General features: G+C 48.0%; 6 protein-coding genes across 6 annotated transcripts; 3 read left to right on the top strand and 3 right to left on the bottom strand.

Annotated features, from left to right (window-relative positions):
- Nucleotides 1-827: 827 nt before the first annotated feature.
- V865_005507 (3-O-alpha-D-mannopyranosyl-alpha-D-mannopyranose xylosylphosphotransferase) lies at nt 828-3909 on the top strand (the record flags this gene model as incomplete). Its single annotated transcript, XM_066229279.1, has 8 exons — nt 828-1600; nt 1654-2236; nt 2298-2351; nt 2405-2458; nt 2509-2787; nt 3110-3302; nt 3357-3623; nt 3680-3909. 8 exons carry the CDS (start codon nt 828-830, stop codon nt 3907-3909), a joined length of 2433 nt encoding a protein of 810 aa, XP_066085376.1.
- Nucleotides 3910-4225: 316 nt separating this feature from the next.
- Nucleotides 4226-5661, bottom strand: V865_005506 (uncharacterized protein; the record flags this gene model as incomplete). The annotated part of the gene is made up of 7 exons (XM_066229278.1): nt 4226-4396; nt 4451-4495; nt 4548-4587; nt 4645-4774; nt 4834-5036; nt 5103-5215; nt 5287-5661. 7 exons carry the CDS (start codon nt 5659-5661, stop codon nt 4226-4228), a joined length of 1077 nt encoding a protein of 358 aa, XP_066085375.1.
- A 1359-nt stretch (nt 5662-7020) lies between these two features.
- Nucleotides 7021-12992, bottom strand: V865_005505 (uncharacterized protein; the record flags this gene model as incomplete). The annotated part of the gene is made up of 12 exons (XM_066229277.1): nt 7021-7578; nt 7635-7927; nt 7981-8107; nt 8164-8316; nt 8368-8535; nt 8589-8728; nt 8777-8836; nt 8900-9977; nt 10027-11166; nt 11219-11548; nt 11612-11759; nt 11815-12992. 12 exons carry the CDS (start codon nt 12990-12992, stop codon nt 7021-7023), a joined length of 5373 nt encoding a protein of 1790 aa, XP_066085374.1.
- Nucleotides 12993-13549: 557 nt separating this feature from the next.
- V865_005504 (uncharacterized protein) lies at nt 13550-14269 on the top strand (the record flags this gene model as incomplete). Its single annotated transcript, XM_066229276.1, has 4 exons — nt 13550-13860; nt 13909-13970; nt 14023-14105; nt 14177-14269. The coding sequence occupies 4 exons, from the start codon at nt 13550-13552 to the stop codon at nt 14267-14269; spliced, it is 549 nt and encodes a 182-aa protein (XP_066085373.1).
- A 117-nt stretch (nt 14270-14386) lies between these two features.
- Nucleotides 14387-15476, bottom strand: V865_005503 (V-type ATPase, C subunit; the record flags this gene model as incomplete). The annotated part of the gene is made up of 9 exons (XM_066229275.1): nt 14387-14413; nt 14473-14486; nt 14556-14592; nt 14661-14800; nt 14860-14940; nt 15002-15033; nt 15091-15168; nt 15228-15339; nt 15398-15476. 9 exons carry the CDS (start codon nt 15474-15476, stop codon nt 14387-14389), a joined length of 600 nt encoding a protein of 199 aa, XP_066085372.1.
- A 411-nt stretch (nt 15477-15887) lies between these two features.
- Nucleotides 15888-17828, top strand: V865_005502 (uncharacterized protein; the record flags this gene model as incomplete). Its single annotated transcript, XM_066229274.1, has 7 exons — nt 15888-15972; nt 16045-16088; nt 16175-16654; nt 16709-17273; nt 17324-17470; nt 17529-17662; nt 17730-17828. 7 exons carry the CDS (start codon nt 15888-15890, stop codon nt 17826-17828), a joined length of 1554 nt encoding a protein of 517 aa, XP_066085371.1.
- Between the last annotated feature and the right edge of the window lie 118 nt (nt 17829-17946).

Raw genomic sequence — 17946 nt, 5'->3', positions numbered from 1 at the left:
GGTCTGCATAAGATGAAAGTATACATTCTACCTGATATGATCTTATAATATCCGTTCTGAAGTCGATATCCATGTATGTATGTAGCTTGATATCAGTATCAACATTTCATACGTGAATGCTTATTCGAGGGTGGGTTGGTATCGTTACGATAACCCGGTGTAGCTTAAAATAGCGAAAATCAAAATAATCCGTAATAACCGCATTCATCATTGATTCTATCATTCCGAACCCGTTGTTTATACATCACCTATCACTCGTCCACGCATCTCGACCTACCCCTAATCACTTGTACATAGCTCATCATCCGCTCTGCGTCAACTCATCGCGTATAGTCGTATATCTAAGGAAAATTCTGAGACTAGCTGAATTGTATCGGGGTGCTGAGCAACCTCGTGAGTATTTCTGGTCTTTCATCCTGAATCCTAGCCGCTGCGACTGCGTAGAGGATGACTCTACGCTTCATGCAATCCAGATGCCCCTGTCTTCCCCCCCCATGCTATGTAACTGCGGTCGTAGAAGCACCGTGCAGCAGTAATCATGCGAAGAGACTGGAAGGGAAGTTTCCTCCAGCTGATATATATGCTCTCCAGCTTCAGTCATTTGCGTCTCAGTCTCAGCAAACCAACGTCTTTGTCTTGTAAATTTACACACCTACCAGAAGCTGTCAACGCGTAATCATCTCAGTCTGGGTCACTGAGACGCCCTTGGTAATGTAAGCTTAGACATTGTCGCTCTGGAAAGCCTGCTGTCACGAATGATCTAACACATTTCTTCAGCAGAGCCGGAAATCTCTCATGATCTCATCAATGTCAACAACTAATCTGTAATGCCCTTCGAGGATCCCAACACGTTCAAACCTCGACGAATGTCTCGTGAATACCAAAATCAAGGACGTTCCCCCGGTTTGGGCAAGTCCAACATGGTACTTCCCACTTCGAGATCTGTCTCAGACTCATATACCTCCTCCCTCAGTCCTTCATCTCCCATCGCTCATACCAATTTCTACTCCCCTCGATCACGCTCACCCTCTCCATCTAGACTTCAAGGGCCCGATCTATCGAAATACTCTCATCCTCATTCAAACTCGAGAAGGCGGGCCTCCTCGAGCCGTACAGCGATTATCCGCTATTTCAAACCATATCTTACGCCTAGGGTCATTGGATCTCTTGTCCTTTGGATGATTGCCCTTTGGATGATTCACAGCTTCTTCATTCCCCTACCTATACCCCGTCTAACCAGTCCGAGCTCCTTCAAACCAAATGCCGCGGATCACCATCTATCAAACCTCTTTCCTCAACCACCCCTGAGAGCTGGAGACGACCTCTTAGACTCGGTAGATCCTCGTTGGCGACCTTTTGAACCACTCTCTCCTCCGGACCCACCATTTCCTAGACTTCGACCAACACGATTCTTGCCATCCCGTTGCCTCGAGCAGTGGTTTGCTGACGGAGAGACATTATGCGGTAAAGGAGAGATGGGAGATGAGGAGACATTAGATGCCACTTGGTTATGGGTGAATGGCTCTGATCACCGTTGGCAGGAGAGCATGATACATTGGCGAAAGAAGGAAGGGGTCTACTCGCCTGAGCATCATTTCCGGTGAGCAACCTTCGCTGTAAGAACATGGAGTCCAGTGGGCTGATTTGTCATAGCGAGCAAAACGAGTTGGTACACTCGATGCGATCCGTTCTTGATGCTCTACCTGGACATCTTTCAACATTCCACTTGATCCTCGCCGACTACCCCTTCGAAGTTCCAAATGACTTGGGCTTGCTACCAGAGTCCATTCTCGAGGATCTCGAGCAGAAGGTGGCCTCTCATGGTGACCTACGTCACTCCCATCGATCCCGACAGAATGATATCGATCAGAGTACTAGAAACGATTCTGCCAGATCTCTCATGTCCCTCTCAGCCTCGCTCTCTGCTCATCTCTCGTTGACATGGCGAGTTGTACAGACGCCCACATGGCTGGACTTCTCTCGGCGGGATAAGACAAGCCCTTCACACCCCTTCCATCCCTTCTCATCTAACCAGTATCGAGATGCCCGAAATAAACTGATTCGGGCCGAAGCGAATTACCCCACGCTACGATACGCATCTCATTCAGAGATCTTCCACCTGCCAAGCATGGATCGTGATGGGCTCACCGAGGAATTGGGAGAACGAGAATGGAGAGAGCGAGAATGGAGGAAGAAAGCCCTACCATCTTTCAATTCAATGGCAATAGAGAGTCGTGTTGGCTGGCTGCCTGGACTTGTGAGTGGTTACTCGGGAGGAATATGCTTACGTTGTGTAGGCCGATGTCACTCTTTCTTTGAACGACGATTTCTTCTTGCTGAGACCTCATGCGGTGTGTAGCTCCATCTAGAACGGGTATAATCCCCTACTGACGAAACTCCCTAGGTGTCGGACTTTCACTCTCCACTCTACGGCTCAGTGATCCGTTTTGACCATGGTGTGAGTTCAGTATGAAGTGTTCGGTCTGGCAATTATTGACCCCCTTTCAGTACTACCAACAAGTGCGTCCTATGCTGGATAAGAATCGTTTCAACGATGCTGGTGAAGTTGGTGGACTGTATCACGCAAACTATCTCCTGTCTCAACGATTCCCTAGGCGATTGAGACCTTACTTCGCTCATGTACCCAAAGTGATCACTCGGGGATTACATCATGAAGCCAGTCTGATGTTCAAAGAAGCTCTAGCTGAAAGTAGCCAAAGGCGATTCCGAGAAATGATGCTGGGTGAAGGAGATATACAAATGCAGTGGTTGTTGACCTCTTTAAGGGTGAGTGAAATTCATCAAAGGGTGGCACTGACAGGCGCAGGTCGAACGATGGCGAGAAGCTTTGCTCTGGACATACATCGTCGCCAATCTCGGTACGCTCGGCGAATCACCTGATACGTGGAATCATCTGGCCAGAGCAGAGTTGAAGGATATGTTTGGTCTAAACGACGATGACGACGACGTAATCAAGATCGAGGTTCATCGAGGCGAGCGATGGACGTTAGAACCCGGTCGAATGGCTAGGGCTTTTGAACAAGCCGGATGGGAAGCACCAAAGGCGACTGATTTCCTATTCTGTGAGTGATCATCGGTCGTACTGTAGCTAATACAATCAGCTTCCATGGACGGACATATGCCTCCTATTCTCAAGGCAGGAACAGATCCTTCAGCCAACGACAAGTGTGTGTTGGACCTGGATCGATGTTTTGGATCTTTCTGGTCAAGAGAGGAGGATGTACCTTCTGCCGATATGTTCAAGCGACTCACCTTTCAATATCCTGAATGTGGTGATTGTCGTGAGTCATAACTCTCCCATCCGATAGATCATGCAGCTAAGCTCTCGTTGCTAGTACTCATGGCATTGGTGACTGCCTCGGGACCATTGGGATTGTCTGCGTTCTTCCCTCCGAAAGGAACGACCTTTGAAACTGCACCACTATCTCCCGGCCAATCTTACCCAAGATATCTACCACCACCTCATCTGCCGCTCACGCCGACATGGCACGAAGCCGATTTTTCCTTGGAGGCAGTCATGTCGACGACCGCCCTGCCCGGTGAAGCAGTGGGCTTACGAGAATATACCATGAAGCTACTTTCACGATATCAATACTTATCTGGTAAGTGGCGAACACTTACATCAGACGTCACTTATGCTGATCAATTGCTGTTTCAGCAAAATCTGAATCGCATTTCCACATGCTCAAATCCGCCGAACACGCTCATAGGGTCTTCAAGATGATACAAGATAACCCACGAGTCAGTATCTTGGGGTTGAATGATGATATAGAACAAGATTATGCCGAGGTCAAGGGAATCATGCTGGACTGGTTCACTCTGAGATGGCCAAGGAAAGCCGTATGGGAGCGGGGCTGGGATCCTGTGAAGGACAAGTTGGAAGAATGAGCTTTGCTGTCAATCTGTATTACTGTCATCATCATGCATTGCATTGCGTTAGTCTCACGAAATGGTTTTATCGATACTGAAACAGACGGCATGCATGAAATTATTTACATTTGAGGGGTACATTAAAAATAAGGAGAACTATCTATATCAATAGATGGTCATGACTCTGTCCAAAGCATCTAGCCTGGTCGAAAGGAAAATATGAATACATTGAAAAGTTCCTTTTATCGTTCGCCGTATAATCGTTTAACATTGCTTGAGGTTGACTATATGACGAGATATCAGTCAAGATCGTACAATGGGCAATCGTTACGAATTACTCACAGTAACTACCCAGGTCGTAGCCGCTTTTACCTTGCATCCACCCGTTACAGAATTGGTGAATGTAGTCGAGGTTGTTTTGGGCTGCACATCGACCTTGACCAGCAGCAGCGGTAGCGGAGCCAACGGTGAGACCAGGTTGCCAGCCGTTGTATGATCCAATAGCCTATTGATTGTCGGTCAGCCCGTCCATAATGTGGTGGAACAATCAGTCACTCACAGTAAGCACGTTGCCTCCATGAGCTTGAATCAGGTTAGAGAAGAGCTATTCAGATGTTGGTCAGTACAGACTCATATCGATATTTATTCTTACATACCTCGGCAGCTCGTCCAATGTTGAAGTCAACGTCGTAACAGCTGAGAACAAACCTCGTCAGTGGTGAACTCTCACGAAATTCAAGCTATATCACTCACTTTCCACCAGGAGCACCACCACAGTTGACTTGAGCGAGTTGCATCAAACCAGCTTCTCCGTTACCGCCGGTAGCAGAAGGGTTGCAAGTGGATTCTTGCATAGCGAATGAAGCGAGCATGATCCCTTTGACTGAAGCGGTGATCATGTGTCAGTGGCTGCTAGCTACCATTGAGGACCAAAATACTCACCTCCGTATTGAGCGGCGTATTGGTTGAATTTGTCGATGTAAGGTCCACAAGGAGCAAAGACTCCGTCCGCGGAAAGCTCAGCAGCAATCAATTGATCGGCAGTGACCATAGGAGGGGTCCACCCGGCACCATCGACACCACAGTTGAGCCATCCCTCGGCACCGTTGGGAGAGTTGGAATCGGCGTTTGAAGGACCACAGGTGCTGAGTGATGAGTGATAATGTCAGCTCAGACTGACTGGTTCAAGCAGATGGAACGAGAGTACGCACCCATCCACCACGCTCAAGATACTTCCTATGATACCTGAGCCAGAGTTGGAATCAGGAGTAGAAGCAGGGGCCCAAGCAGAGGTAGAGGCAGGAGCTTCTGACCAGGCCGATGACTATAAATACGAAGATAGATTGCCTTGTCAGTTGATTTTCCGAATCATTTCTGCAGCACGAGGACACTCACTTGAGGTTGACTCCAAGCTTGGTTGTTATCCACACTGCTCTCAGCGGCGGAAGCGACTGAAGAGACAGCGGAGGAGGAGGTTGCCACGGGGACAGCAGCAGAGAAGGAAGTGGTAGCGGCTTGACGGGGTCGGCATTGCTGACCACCTCGTTTCTTGACGGTCTTCTTGATCACCTTTTTCGCTCGAGCGTGGCCCGCGTTATCCTTGGGGGAGAGGATGGCTCTGGGGGTGTTCTCACCTCGTTGGACGTTCTGAACGACGTTGCTGATCCGACGGTGTCGGAGGTGAGGAGGATGAGGTGAGTGGGCGGAAGCAGAGGTCAAAGCGAGGAGGGGAAGGAAAGAGGCAACGAGGGTGATGGTTGATGGTAACATCTTTGAATGAGGGTTGTTGTTGGATTGACGTAGTTGGGATGGGGTGAGGTGCAATATATGTGAGTGAGGTCAAAGAGTGAATACAGTTGGAGATTGATGACAACCTGCTGTAAGAATGAGTGAGTGATGGGTCGAATTAGCAAAAGGAAGAGCAACGTTGTGAATACGAGGTTACAGTGTCATAGGAAGGAAAGTGAGATGGGGATGAGAGAGAGTGCGAGTGGTGAGGGTGTGCATTGACATGAGCTTACCTGAACTAAGAGACAAGGTAGAGCTGTGTGTGAGGTTGTGTCAAGTTGAGTTTTGTTCGTTTTCTGGCTTTTATTTAATTCGTGATTCGTTGTTCGTTTCAGTCGAGAGGTCAATGCGCAAGGAGGGAAAGGGTGAGAATGACAAAGGAGTGTGTGGTCGTTATTGTTTTTGTTTTTTCTTCACAGTATCGTGGACGTTGATTTCGTTCACTCTCCCTGTTGTCGGCCAAGTGATGCGAGACTAGGCTGGTCAGTGGTTGTTGATAGGATGAACAATACAAATCCATGTATGATTACGTTAGAATGATAGGAATAAGCATGAGAGGAGGTGGGACGAAAGAGGAAAGGAGGTCAGTGCGGGTTGACGTTGAGGGAGAGAACAAAGATCCAAGCGGCCAAGGTGAACGGCATTCATCATCCTATCCTCCTATTCTTGGTTGTTTATTGGTATGTTGATATTTCATGTCAGACTGAACCGGTCTAAGCGCCAAGCCCTCGATTACCCCATGAACCTATACAGTACAGCAGCATAGCAAAAAGGTCAAGCATGTCACTGTTTCTTACTGCCCTGGTCTATTCGGCACAGATGGTGTTTAGTGCACTTGGTGTCATGTCATGTCCTCGGACAAGTGAAACGACAGGGTAAAATCAACAACCAGCGTAAACAACCACAACGCCCATTGCAGTCGATTACCCTGACTTACACCCAACATCTCATGCACAAGAGCAGTCGCGTGTGATTTCACACCTTTCCATTCCTGTTTCACAAGCCATAGCATACGAGTAGCATAGCATTGCCGTAATCACAATGCTGTTGTTCATGTGATCTTGAGCAATGTAATGTTTCGATCAGCTTGCATACCGCTACCAATCGCTTGTCATATTTGAAATGTACATATATATGCTCATGCAGGAATATCATTACTCTGTGACATAGATGCACATAGTCACTCCTTAGTGTCATCTATCGTATCTACCACAATTACAAGGGCTTCATCCAGCAATGGATGAATGGTCGTACAAAATTCAACCTAATTAGTCGTTGCACAAATATAAACATACAAACAATGTCCTCCATGACTTCCCTCAAAGATCATTGTCAGACCCATCAATCTTCGAATCGTCCCTCGTCTTCTTCTTGCTCTGGAACTTTTGATAGTGGTATCGGACTGTGACGTCCCATTTCGCTCGGCGAAGGTAAGAGTGCTTTTCCCTCCTGTTCAGCGATCGTAAGCGGATTCGGACTGGGTGATTCAGGTGAAAGCGGTTCTCCTCCGGTTGGTTGTGGACTGAGAAGGCCAGTATCAATCGGTTCACCGAACCCTCCTCCAGAAGACAATCCAGGGAAGAAATTCTCATCCAACATCATCCGCTGGGCTAGAGAACCGAAATCGAGAGTTTCGGTATCACCCGCTGAGAGCGGAATCATGAAATCGGAGAAATCGGTAGTTTGAGGGAGAGGACTTGGCGGAGGTAGATGAGCACGTCGTTCACGCTTGACTCGGGGTGTACCTTCGACTTTGAGACGTTGCATCGTACCATCGATGAGGTCTCGCGAAGCAGTAGACATGCCGGTAGTTTGAGGGGTGAGAGCAGCTTTCGCAGCAGCCCGACGGTCTCGAGCAGCGGCTTCTTCGGCTCTAGCTCTGTTTTGAGATCGACAGAACTGTGGAGAAAGTATCAGCACCGAAGGCCATTCGCTTGGACAATCCTCATACTCACTCTATAAGATGATGTGAATGTTCTGAATATACCAAAGAAATCTTGACTCTGCAGGGGTCTACCCATCTCTTCGCCTTCACCATAATAGGTCTCAACCTCTCGCAGCTCCTTATCAGCTCCGATGATACCATCCCTGAGATCTTGGAGTCGTTCTTCAGCAACAGCAGAGAAACGGAACATCTTCTTGGTATACCCATCCACGCCTTCTTCGAAGTTGTTTCGTAGAGAGTCTCGGATCTTTCGGATCTCATCGAGCATGTGTTTCGACGTGGCTTGCATATCGGCATAATTTACTGGCAAGCGTAGCGTCAGTCATCTGATATTGGCCTATCTATGGCTTACTCACCTCGAGACGCTTCAGATGGTTTTGCCAATTCGTCCAAGAACCCATCGAGATGAGGGAAATGTTGAGAGACCGTTTTCTCAAGGAAATGCAGTAAGTTTCCACCACCGCTGGATTTGGTATCGACAAGCTATAGCATGGCCGTAAGCTTGATTATTCTTGCTCTTCCACAGAAACCTGACTTACTCTGTTGATACTAGCAATCTTGAATCCGAAAGCCCCACCGGCAAAGTTGGTACCATTGAGGTAATTTCCCATCGTGAGAATGACATTGAGCAATTTCTGGAATCGTTCGGCATGACGGAGATCATGACAAGCGCTTTTGAGAATGGAGAGACTCTGCATTGTGTATCAGCTATTGGGCACTATGTAAGCGATAATCCAACCCACCTGCTCCAGTAAGTCCATGTTCTGGGCAAAGCGAACCTCGAATAACATTCCTTTGACTCTGTCGTTCAGGTGAGGGAGTTGAATCAGGCGGACCATTAGCCGGTCAGCAGGATGGAGCATCTCCAATTCCGCTTCGGTATCAGCGGAATGAGTGAGAAGTTTACCTCGCTGCAAAAGTATGAAGTGAGCAAAACTCCTCTTACACCTGCCAGATCACTCACGTCATCGTCATTCGGTAAAACACCTTGAAGCTCGTGTAAGAATGTTTCCGTACAAAGCTCGCTGCTGAAATTGGCGATAGCTTCCGAAAGTCTCTCGGGGTCTTTGAAGCTTTTCGCAGTCGAACCAGCCATGAGGATTTCTGCGAGGATTTTCAGCAACAGGTCTTAAATCGCTCAAAGACACTTACCAATTCTTTTACGATGATCGGGCGCAAGAACACTCTGCAACTCCGTTTCTTTACGTTTCTCTGTCAAGTGCCATTAGCTGGAGTTTTGGTCTGGGTGCTTAGCGAAAGACTCTGTGCACTCACTAACGGCATCATAGATGATTTCCTTTGCTTTGAACTCGTCCTCCATCTCATCCCATAAATTCACAGCCTTCATCTTGTCCACCAACTCACTTTCCACCTCATCGGCTTGACCCCATACAGTCTTCGACAATTGATTCTTGGAGACCTTCTCCCACTGGAGTTGCTTCATCTTCTTACTAGCAATCAACCCAATGTCTTTACGAGAGTCATTTGAACCGTGAAGGAGTGAGCTGATCGATCCAAGAGGGGCCCGAGCGACGGTCGGCAAGGAGTTCTGAGGTGAGATAGGGGGCGGTGGTGGAGGAGGAGGAGTAGGAGAACCGACTGTCTTCTTAAGTGAAACCCCGTCTTTGATACCTGCCAGAACGCCAGACATTCCAGGTAGTTGTGCACCAGGTCCAGCAGAGGCACCAGGAGGCGGGGGAGGCGGAGGCGGCGGGGGAGGCGGCGGAGGTGAAGAGAAAGAACTGGTCGAAATACTTGCTGGGGTGCCGAACATCGGTAGAGGAGGCGGCGGTGGAGGGGGAGGAGGTGGCGGAGGGGGAGGAGGGGGAGGATGGGCTACAGATGAAGATGGCTTCTCCAATTCGCCTGCGCCATCTTCAGTATCGTAACCGACACTGCCTCTACTCTCTTCGCCTTCTTGTACGGTGGACAAATTCCCAGCATCTTCCGGCAAGATATCGTCCGAGTCCAGACCATGACGGATCGATTTGGCTCGACTGAGGACCTGCACCCTGAAGCTGTCTCGACTGCTAGGTGTACGTATCTCGTATGATATGCCAGATGTATAGCCAGTGCCGTCGGTGCGTTGTGTGAACTGACTATCTCTGTAATCTCCACCCTCGACATCGTCATCGCTGACTAAGCCAGCAGGAGCCGAGGAACTTCGAGAAAGAGCCTTGAATCGTATCTCCTCCAGGAAACGAGGGGGAAGACCTGGCTTCTTTGATTGACGATAGATGGACTTTTCGCCAACAGGAGGAGCATTGATGTCGAACGCTCTTCGAGTAGGGGTGAGATCGTCGCGGTTTCGACCGGTACGAGATGATGATGTAGCTTGGGGACGAATGGGCGACTATGTGGTAGGTTAGCGTAATCCAAGGGCTATTTAGAGGAGTGCTTACCACTGAGTCCGCTCCTTTGGCTAATGTGTTCTCGATATGGGCTCTGACCCTTTCCTCCTCGGCATCCATAAATTGCGAACCGGACATCGCCTTCCTGTCTCGATGAGACTCCCTATGTGCGTTCTTCACTTCTCCCTTGGCTTGACCTCCTAAAGCAACTTTCTCCGCTTCCATCACTTCACCATCTTCATCTTCAACATCTTCTTCTGATTCATCCTCGAATATGGTGGACCCTGGTCTCACCGTTTTCCGTTGATTCTTTCCTTCCAATTTGCGGATGGTCTTCTTCCTTTCCCACTGTTCACGAAGATCGTGAATCAATTTCCTCCTATCGATAGGACCATGGGTCATCTCCTGCACTTGCTCGAGATGATTGGTTTCACGAAGCATGTTGAATAGTTCTTGGATATATAGTTCTAAATCGGCTATCCGTTGCTCGTAATCCCGCTTCATCCCTTCCATTTGATCAGTGACCGTTTCCGTAGCGGCTCTGGATCTTCTCAACTTTTCTTCCAGATCGATGACCTGGGCTTTCAGTTTGCCTACTAACCCTTCATCACCGGCAGATATTTCCTCTTGCAAGCTTCGCTTTTCCTCCTGAAGTCTGGCGAGAGCTACTTTCGTGCTTTTGAGTTCTATCATGGCTTCATCTAGACGATCTTGTTCTACAAATTTCCCCACAAGATGAGATACTGAAATCCCAAAAGCACGAGAGAAATCTTGACTAAGATCCGGCGTATCACTCATGACAATACTGGTGATCAGCTTGTCGAGAAGCTGGAAATATCGGACCTTCTCCTCTTTCTCTCCCTTGATCAGTAAGAGATGGCGAAGTGCGTTGAGAAGGTATGCACTGGCTTTTGATCCTTTGGTGGTTTGCAATAGAGCACGAAAGACGTCTTCAGGACTTCTCATCGATTTAAGCATTTCTCGATCCTCTTCATCAATCAAGTCACGACGGTCATTCTCGGCTTCAGTTTCGTATTCTATGATCAACTTCATGGTGTCCGGATCGTTCCACTGTTTGATCTTGTGGAAAATGTTGAGGATGCCTGCCGTCTCCAGCTGAGCTCGCACCGAGCACCTTGATTTGATATCTTTTCCGGACATTACACCTTGAACCAGGCAGAGCATAGTGACCTATATAGTGTGTCAGCATCAACAGTGAAGGTGACTATCGCTTTCAACTCACACAATAATCCATCAAGAAGCCATCATCCATTCCTCTCAAATCTTTACTCAATCCAACCATACTGCCCATTCTTCCTCTTCCATCGATTGTAGCCTCAAACTGCCTCAGCCAAGCGTCGAACCGACCGACTTTATACGCCAGATCAGCTACACTAGCATTGATCTGCCGTTCCAACGCAGTAAATCCTGACAAGACTAAACGTAGACCGAGACGAGGATTTGCATCGGCATTGTAATGACAAAAGAAAACGAGGATCTCTCCTGCAATCTTGCGGCACACGATGTGAGGGGAGATGAGCGAGGAGACGATTGCATTGATTACTTGAGGTTTCTGAAAGGCATCTTGGGCACCGACCTATAAAGGTCAGCTATGCTACAAAGGGTATAGACTTACTTTATTACCTAAAGATCGTCTCAAGCATTTCAGTAATTCCAACTCTAAATTTGCATCTACAGGACCTTTCCCTTTGCGATGTGTTATACCGTTTAGATAATTCGCAAGCACCACTTGACCTTGATGAGCCATAAAATTATCCATCCAGCTGAAAGAACAGTCAATTCAACCACCAACACAGTCGTAAACACAAGATTACCTACTCAAGAGTTTCCGTCCGCAAGCTAATGTCTAAAGCCTTGAGATGATCCACCGTCAACTTCCCATCTAAAGCCTTGGTCAGATACCATTCTGCAGTCGTTCTATCCAGACTTCTAGCATCCACTCGTTTTCCTATACTCATCCTATTCAATTCTTCCTCCTTGCGTCGAGCCACCTTTGCATTCTCGTGTCGATTTCGAGCGTCAGCCTCGACCATCTGCCATTTGGATTCGATAGGTATGGAGGAAGCGGTTTTGGCGATATTCGACACGGTGGACGATATCGAGCTCCTTGAAGATATAGAAGGTACACCTTTCGGTTGAGAGGTATCCAGATCTCTACTCTCCAGTAATTGCTGGAAGAGTTCCTCTATCCTCGCATCATTGGGACGAGGGAAATGAAAGTCATCTTGTCGTGGTGTATGAGGTTGAACGAGTGAGGTGGTTGAGGTGGATGCTGTGGGTGTCGAACGACCATTCGATGAAGGGTGTGCATGTCGGCTTGAAACACTTGATCTGGCAGGAGGAGGACCATCAAAGGTAGGATATCGTCCATCTCGATTAGGACGCTGGGAGTTGATCGATGAGACTGTACGTATTGAAGCCGTCTCCGGATCTTGGAAACCATAACTCATTGCATAAGGGTGTTTAGCAGCTGGGCCACCGAGTTCTTGAGGAGTAGGGGATCGTGCCGTATTCTGAGTGACAACGGTAGGTGGTTGATATCGAAAACCAGTAGATGAAGAGGCGTCAAGGACTATACCAGGTTGATTATACCTCACTCCTCCAGCTGCATCTGCGGTTGACCTTTTTGACTGACCAGGCAAGTCGGGTGACATCCTTCCTCCTCCGGGATCAGTGATGTTAGACCTTCTATCCCTATCCGATTCATCTCTATTAGATCTTCTCCTACTCGACGGCAGAGGTAGGCCATCACCTCGTCTACTAACGTTCATCGGTGTCCCTTGATCGGTCAACATGGGATTGGTGTTGGGTGGACTGATCATCCGCCCTGTGACATCGCCGCTGCCTTTTGTCGATGGCCCGGCGACTGGCGGTGGGCCCGAAGAAGTGATCTGATTATATGGAACTGAGGCGACCAGTCCGTTGGGTGATGTTGCTCCATGAGTGGAAGACGCAGAGGCCGACGAGCGGTGTTTCTTTCCGAAGAGAGAGGTCATAGTTGATCTTGCGAGCAGGAGAAGGTCAGCTTGCGTTGAGCAGAGGTCACTGAACTCACCACTTTAGTCGCTTCGGTATAACCTAGAAGAGAATGAGGAAACACCAGACCAAAGCGAAGGGAGGCTCGTCTGGCCCGGTGTTTTGATGTTTGCGTGTGGACTGGATATTATGCTATGCCAATTCAGTCATCGGCCTCGCGTCAGTGGACAGTTGATTTGGGTAGGAAGTCGCTGATGCTGCCAGAGTCGATGCTTCGACAGTTGTGAGTAGTGGAGGGTGCAGCAGTGTTGCAGGCGAAGGGTGCAAAGCTGTTACAGATGTGAATGATTGATATATTCAAAGGTGTAAGGTGTGCAATACTCTATATAAAGGAGGAATAAGTGGTCTGAGCGTGTCCGACATATAGACAAATGATAAAAACAACCAACCCTGAACCCAACGCGATCACTCTGAGATCACTCTGACATTTACGAGATCATCTATATCACTCATTGCCATCATACATGCAACTTCACTGTTACCACTCATAACCAATACATACACGCTCACCCATACAATGTCTTTCTATCTGGCCATCGTATCACCCTTGGACTCACCGTTGTTCGAGCTATCGTTCCCATCCGCTAAACCACCTCCAGGATCATCCTCGACCTCCTCCACCTCATCCTTCCCTTCCTGGTCCACTTTCACAGCTGCCAACGGCTCAGATTTAGGTGCAGACGGGCCAGGTGCAAAAGTAGGAGGGTCGATGGGACTGTTGAGTGGGGAGTCAAAGACTGGACCGGAGAGGGATAGGGCAATGTGTCAGATGATAGCGCACAAGAGTCTGGACAGCGTGGAAGAGATGATGGATGGGACTGGTAGTCTGTGAGTGATATCTGTATTATCGATCACTTGAGCTGATTTGACATATAGCTATCTGAAGAATATCGATAAGCATAATGAATGGATAGTGTCGGCTTTCATAGCAACAAACGGTACGTTCATGGCATCATAGAGATCTGAATCCTATCTGACCTTGACCTATAGTCAAATTCATCCTCCTACATGATATCAAGAATGACGATGGGATACGGTTGTTCTTCTTGGACGTATGGGAATCTTATGTCAAGGTGGGTTCACCTCGTCAGAATGAATACATGAAGAATGCGTTGTCTAAAGCCATCGAGTGCTATTGACGTAGATCCTGCTCAACCCCTTCCACACCGTCAACACCCCAATACGAAATCCAGTGTTCGAATCGAAGATACGTGCAAGCGCTAAGAGGAATCTGTAGAAAAAGAAGAAGATAGATACCCGTCGATTTGCAATCCATACCCTCAAGGGCATTTTATGCATACTATTATTGATGTTGTCTAGGGCTATGGAAGGAGAGTTGCTCCCTGTTTTGAATTTATGCGAAGTCTTCAGCTTTACCGGACTGAGCAATGAGATGATCAGCATACATCTTCTCGAGCATACGCGCTGAGCTTTACTCACTACGAGCAAACCGACTAGAGTAGGCAATAGGCAGGGTCAGGGACAAATCATCGTATAATATTGAGCACTGCTTGTCCACTCACCAATAAGACCGAAAAGACCAAGGACGGATCCAAAGATCTACCGCGAGTGATCAAAGACATAAGCTGTTGCATCCTTGGCAACCAACTACCTCTGATTTCACTCACCTCTACGATAAGGATTTTGACGAAGAGTTGTGGATCTGCTGCATCGGCAAGAGCAGCAGTAGAACCGGTGATACCGACTGAGATACCACAGAGCAAGTTGCAGATACCGACGGTAAGACCACCCCAGAACAAGGCGAATCCTATGGATGAGCATCTCCGTCAGCTCAAACACTGAGTCCATAAATCGGGTTCGACATACCGGTATAGTAGTTATTGGCAGTATAAAGGTTCTCAACATCTCCGTTAACTCGAGAGGAGTAAATGATTGCAATGATAACACCTACATGAAGTGGAATGTCAGTGTATGAGATGGTAAGACCAAACTGAACAGGTGGACATACCGTAGATGGCCACAACTTCACAGAAGATGATACTGGATAGACATCGTCAGTACAAGGCTGTACAACTACAAGCTGTCCAATGGACGCACGAGATAAGATTCTTAGTACTAATCCTGGGTGCTCTGATACCACCACCCAAGATCGAAGCACCAGTGACAAAGATACCCCTATGATGAAAGTCGTCAGATCGTGATCATATGACGGAGGAAAGAAACGGTGCACGTACCACGCAGCGCCTGTTACACTCAAACCGATACAGAGTCCGATACCTGTGAGAGCCCACGCATACGGACTAGACTCTGCGAGGAATTTGCCAACGTTGAATGACTCTCCTTGACCTGTAAGAGGATCATCAGCGAGATAGCATGGACGTCTGAATAGGGATGATAGGCTGACCTGTGAAGAGAAGATAGAGTCCGATGACGGTGGCGAGGGAAGTCGAAGAGACAAGCAGGCCTGAAGCGTAGTAGCCCATTCTGAGTGGATCCTTACTGGGATGATGATGCTACACAAGGAGAGGAGAAGCGATGGTTGGTGTGGTGTCGATAGCAAGAGGGTAATGAAAGGAGATGAAGGTGAGTGAGATGAGATGATTCAGGGTACGTAGTAGGTGTATGGTGGAGGAGAGAACAAGCCAAAGCTGAGCTCACAGGTTGATCATGGCGCGTGATTACAGTACACCATACTCACATTCAACCACTCATCCATTAATCAACACACTCGTCCTCTCTTTCTCTCTCATAGCACCCATTCATAGCTCTGGGAAAGCACGGTCGAGCAGAGCAGCACTGTCAATACTTTCAGACGAACAGTCATCTCACACTAAACTCCGGTCGGCATTCGGTTGTTCTGCTTCCATCAATATTGGAAGGATCACACCAGAGTCATGTCAACCAAATCATCTCCTTCTCCTTCTCCTGTCAAAGACGGTGCAGATATGCAGAGACAGGGAAGCAGTCAATCTACCAAAGGTGAGTGTTCCAGCTCTCAGAGATGATCTGCTCGAACGAGGATAAAGCTAATGCCACTGATTGTTCGCCTAGATGGTAACTCTTCGCTGAAAAAACGAGTCAGAGAAGGCTCTTTGGTAAGTCTCTCAACAGTCATTCTACTAACGGGATCCTCTCGTGGACCCATGAGCTATCGCAGCATAATGTTGATCTTTTCATGTAGGAGCCATCACAAGCTGGAGCGTCCATCCCCGACCCAGTCGCTACCAAGAAGAACCGAGTTCATTCATCCTCTAGCAAGTCTGCTGGACCTAACGACATCGCCGAGGTCGAAGGGGAGGATCACTCATCGCCAGCTCAAGATGTCGACTTGGAGGCTGGAACCAGTGCCTCTCGGAATGAGGAGAAACCTGTCGGTGAGGTGAGAAAGAAAGTTGAGAAGATGTCGTACGAGGAAGGAAAATCGTCGGATCCCTCTAAATCCGACAAGAGCTCAACATCAAATGAGGATGTGGAAGTTGAAGGTGAAGGAAAGGAGACTGAACGCCTTAATGGAGATGAATCGTGGGAGAAGATTGAGAAAGATGAAGTGGAAGGTTCGAATGGTGAAAGCTTGAAGAGAAAAGCTTTGAATCGAAGCGAGAGCTCCTACGCTCATGAACCGGAGGATGTCAGTACCAAACGTGCTAAGGATGTAGTTGAAGTGAGCCCCTTTCCCCTCATCATCAGGTCTTCTGAAGCTGACAGTATGTTGTAGCTGCCATCGGACAAATCCAACAAAGCTCCAAGTCCCAAGAAGACCCAAAAGACTTTCAGCTCATTCGCATCATCTGCCTCGCCATTCGCCTCTCTCAAAGGCTCATCACCCACAGCCGATGATTCTACATCCACTTTGGCTGCTCCCAAACCCGAGACGGCGAAAAAACCTCAGGCCACATTTGGATCATTCTCCGGTGCATCTTCACCTTTCGCTTCCGCTGCAAGTCCTGCACCCACTTCCCCCACACCCTTATCCTCCCAGACTACCGAAACAGAAACAACGGCTCCCGCAAAGAAACCTCAGGCTACTTTTGGAGCTTTTTCATCTTCCGCTTCCCCTTTCGCATCGACCAAATCGACATCGGCATTTGGTTCGGCCCCAATCAAGGGATCGGCTTTCGGAACCTATTCGTCAACTTCGTCTGCTTTCTCGACTAAGAAGACTACTCCGGTAGAAGGGGAGGAGAAATCGGAAGCTGGTCCGTCCAACTTTGGTGATATTCTCAAAGAGACTGGAGGCGATGAGGAGACTGAGGAGAAAGTGGAAATGCAAGAGCAGGATGGTAAGTTGTCTCTTTATATTTTAGACGACAGGTGCTGATTTCATCCGCAGTCTCCACTGGTGAGGAAGAGGAGGAGACGGTATTCCAAACACGTGCGAAACTCTATATAAACGATAGAAAGACAGGATGGAAGGAGAGGGGCGTAGGTATATTGAGACTGAATGTTAATCGATCTGATGGTAGTGGGGCCAGGCTAGGTGAGTAACCATCTACAAACATTGCGCCTCTGCTGACCATCTTGCTTCCGTATGACAGTCATGCGAGCGGATGGTGTTCTGCGACTGATCCTAAACTCAAGAATATACAAGGGAATAACCACATACCCAAGCGACAAGAAGGTCAATATGACTCTACCTGAGGATGGCAGGATGGTCATTGCCTGTTTCAGGGTGAGTTCGTCGGACGTCCATTTAACCGTGAAACGTGGTAAAGCTGATGCACCACACGACTATCAAGATGTCAAATACCAAGCAGGTCGAAGATTTCATCGAAGCAGTAGAACAACATCAACCTGAAAGTTGGGTTCCTGATACCAGCTACACCACTCCCGCTTAAAATGCTGTTATACACTTTCCTGTTAGACATGTATAAGAATTTTGTTATATACATGGTGAAGGAGCTTTCAAGATAAGGTTCAAAATTTATGATAATACCAGACAGGCAAATAACGATT

Source organism: Kwoniella europaea, chromosome 1 (genome assembly GCF_036810445.1).
Source record: "Kwoniella europaea PYCC6329 chromosome 1, complete sequence".
In the NCBI taxonomy this organism is placed as follows: Eukaryota; Fungi; Basidiomycota; class Tremellomycetes; order Tremellales; family Cryptococcaceae; genus Kwoniella; species Kwoniella europaea.
The sequence above is the reverse complement of the archived record's forward strand: the minus strand, read 5'-3'. Positions and strand labels throughout refer to the sequence as shown.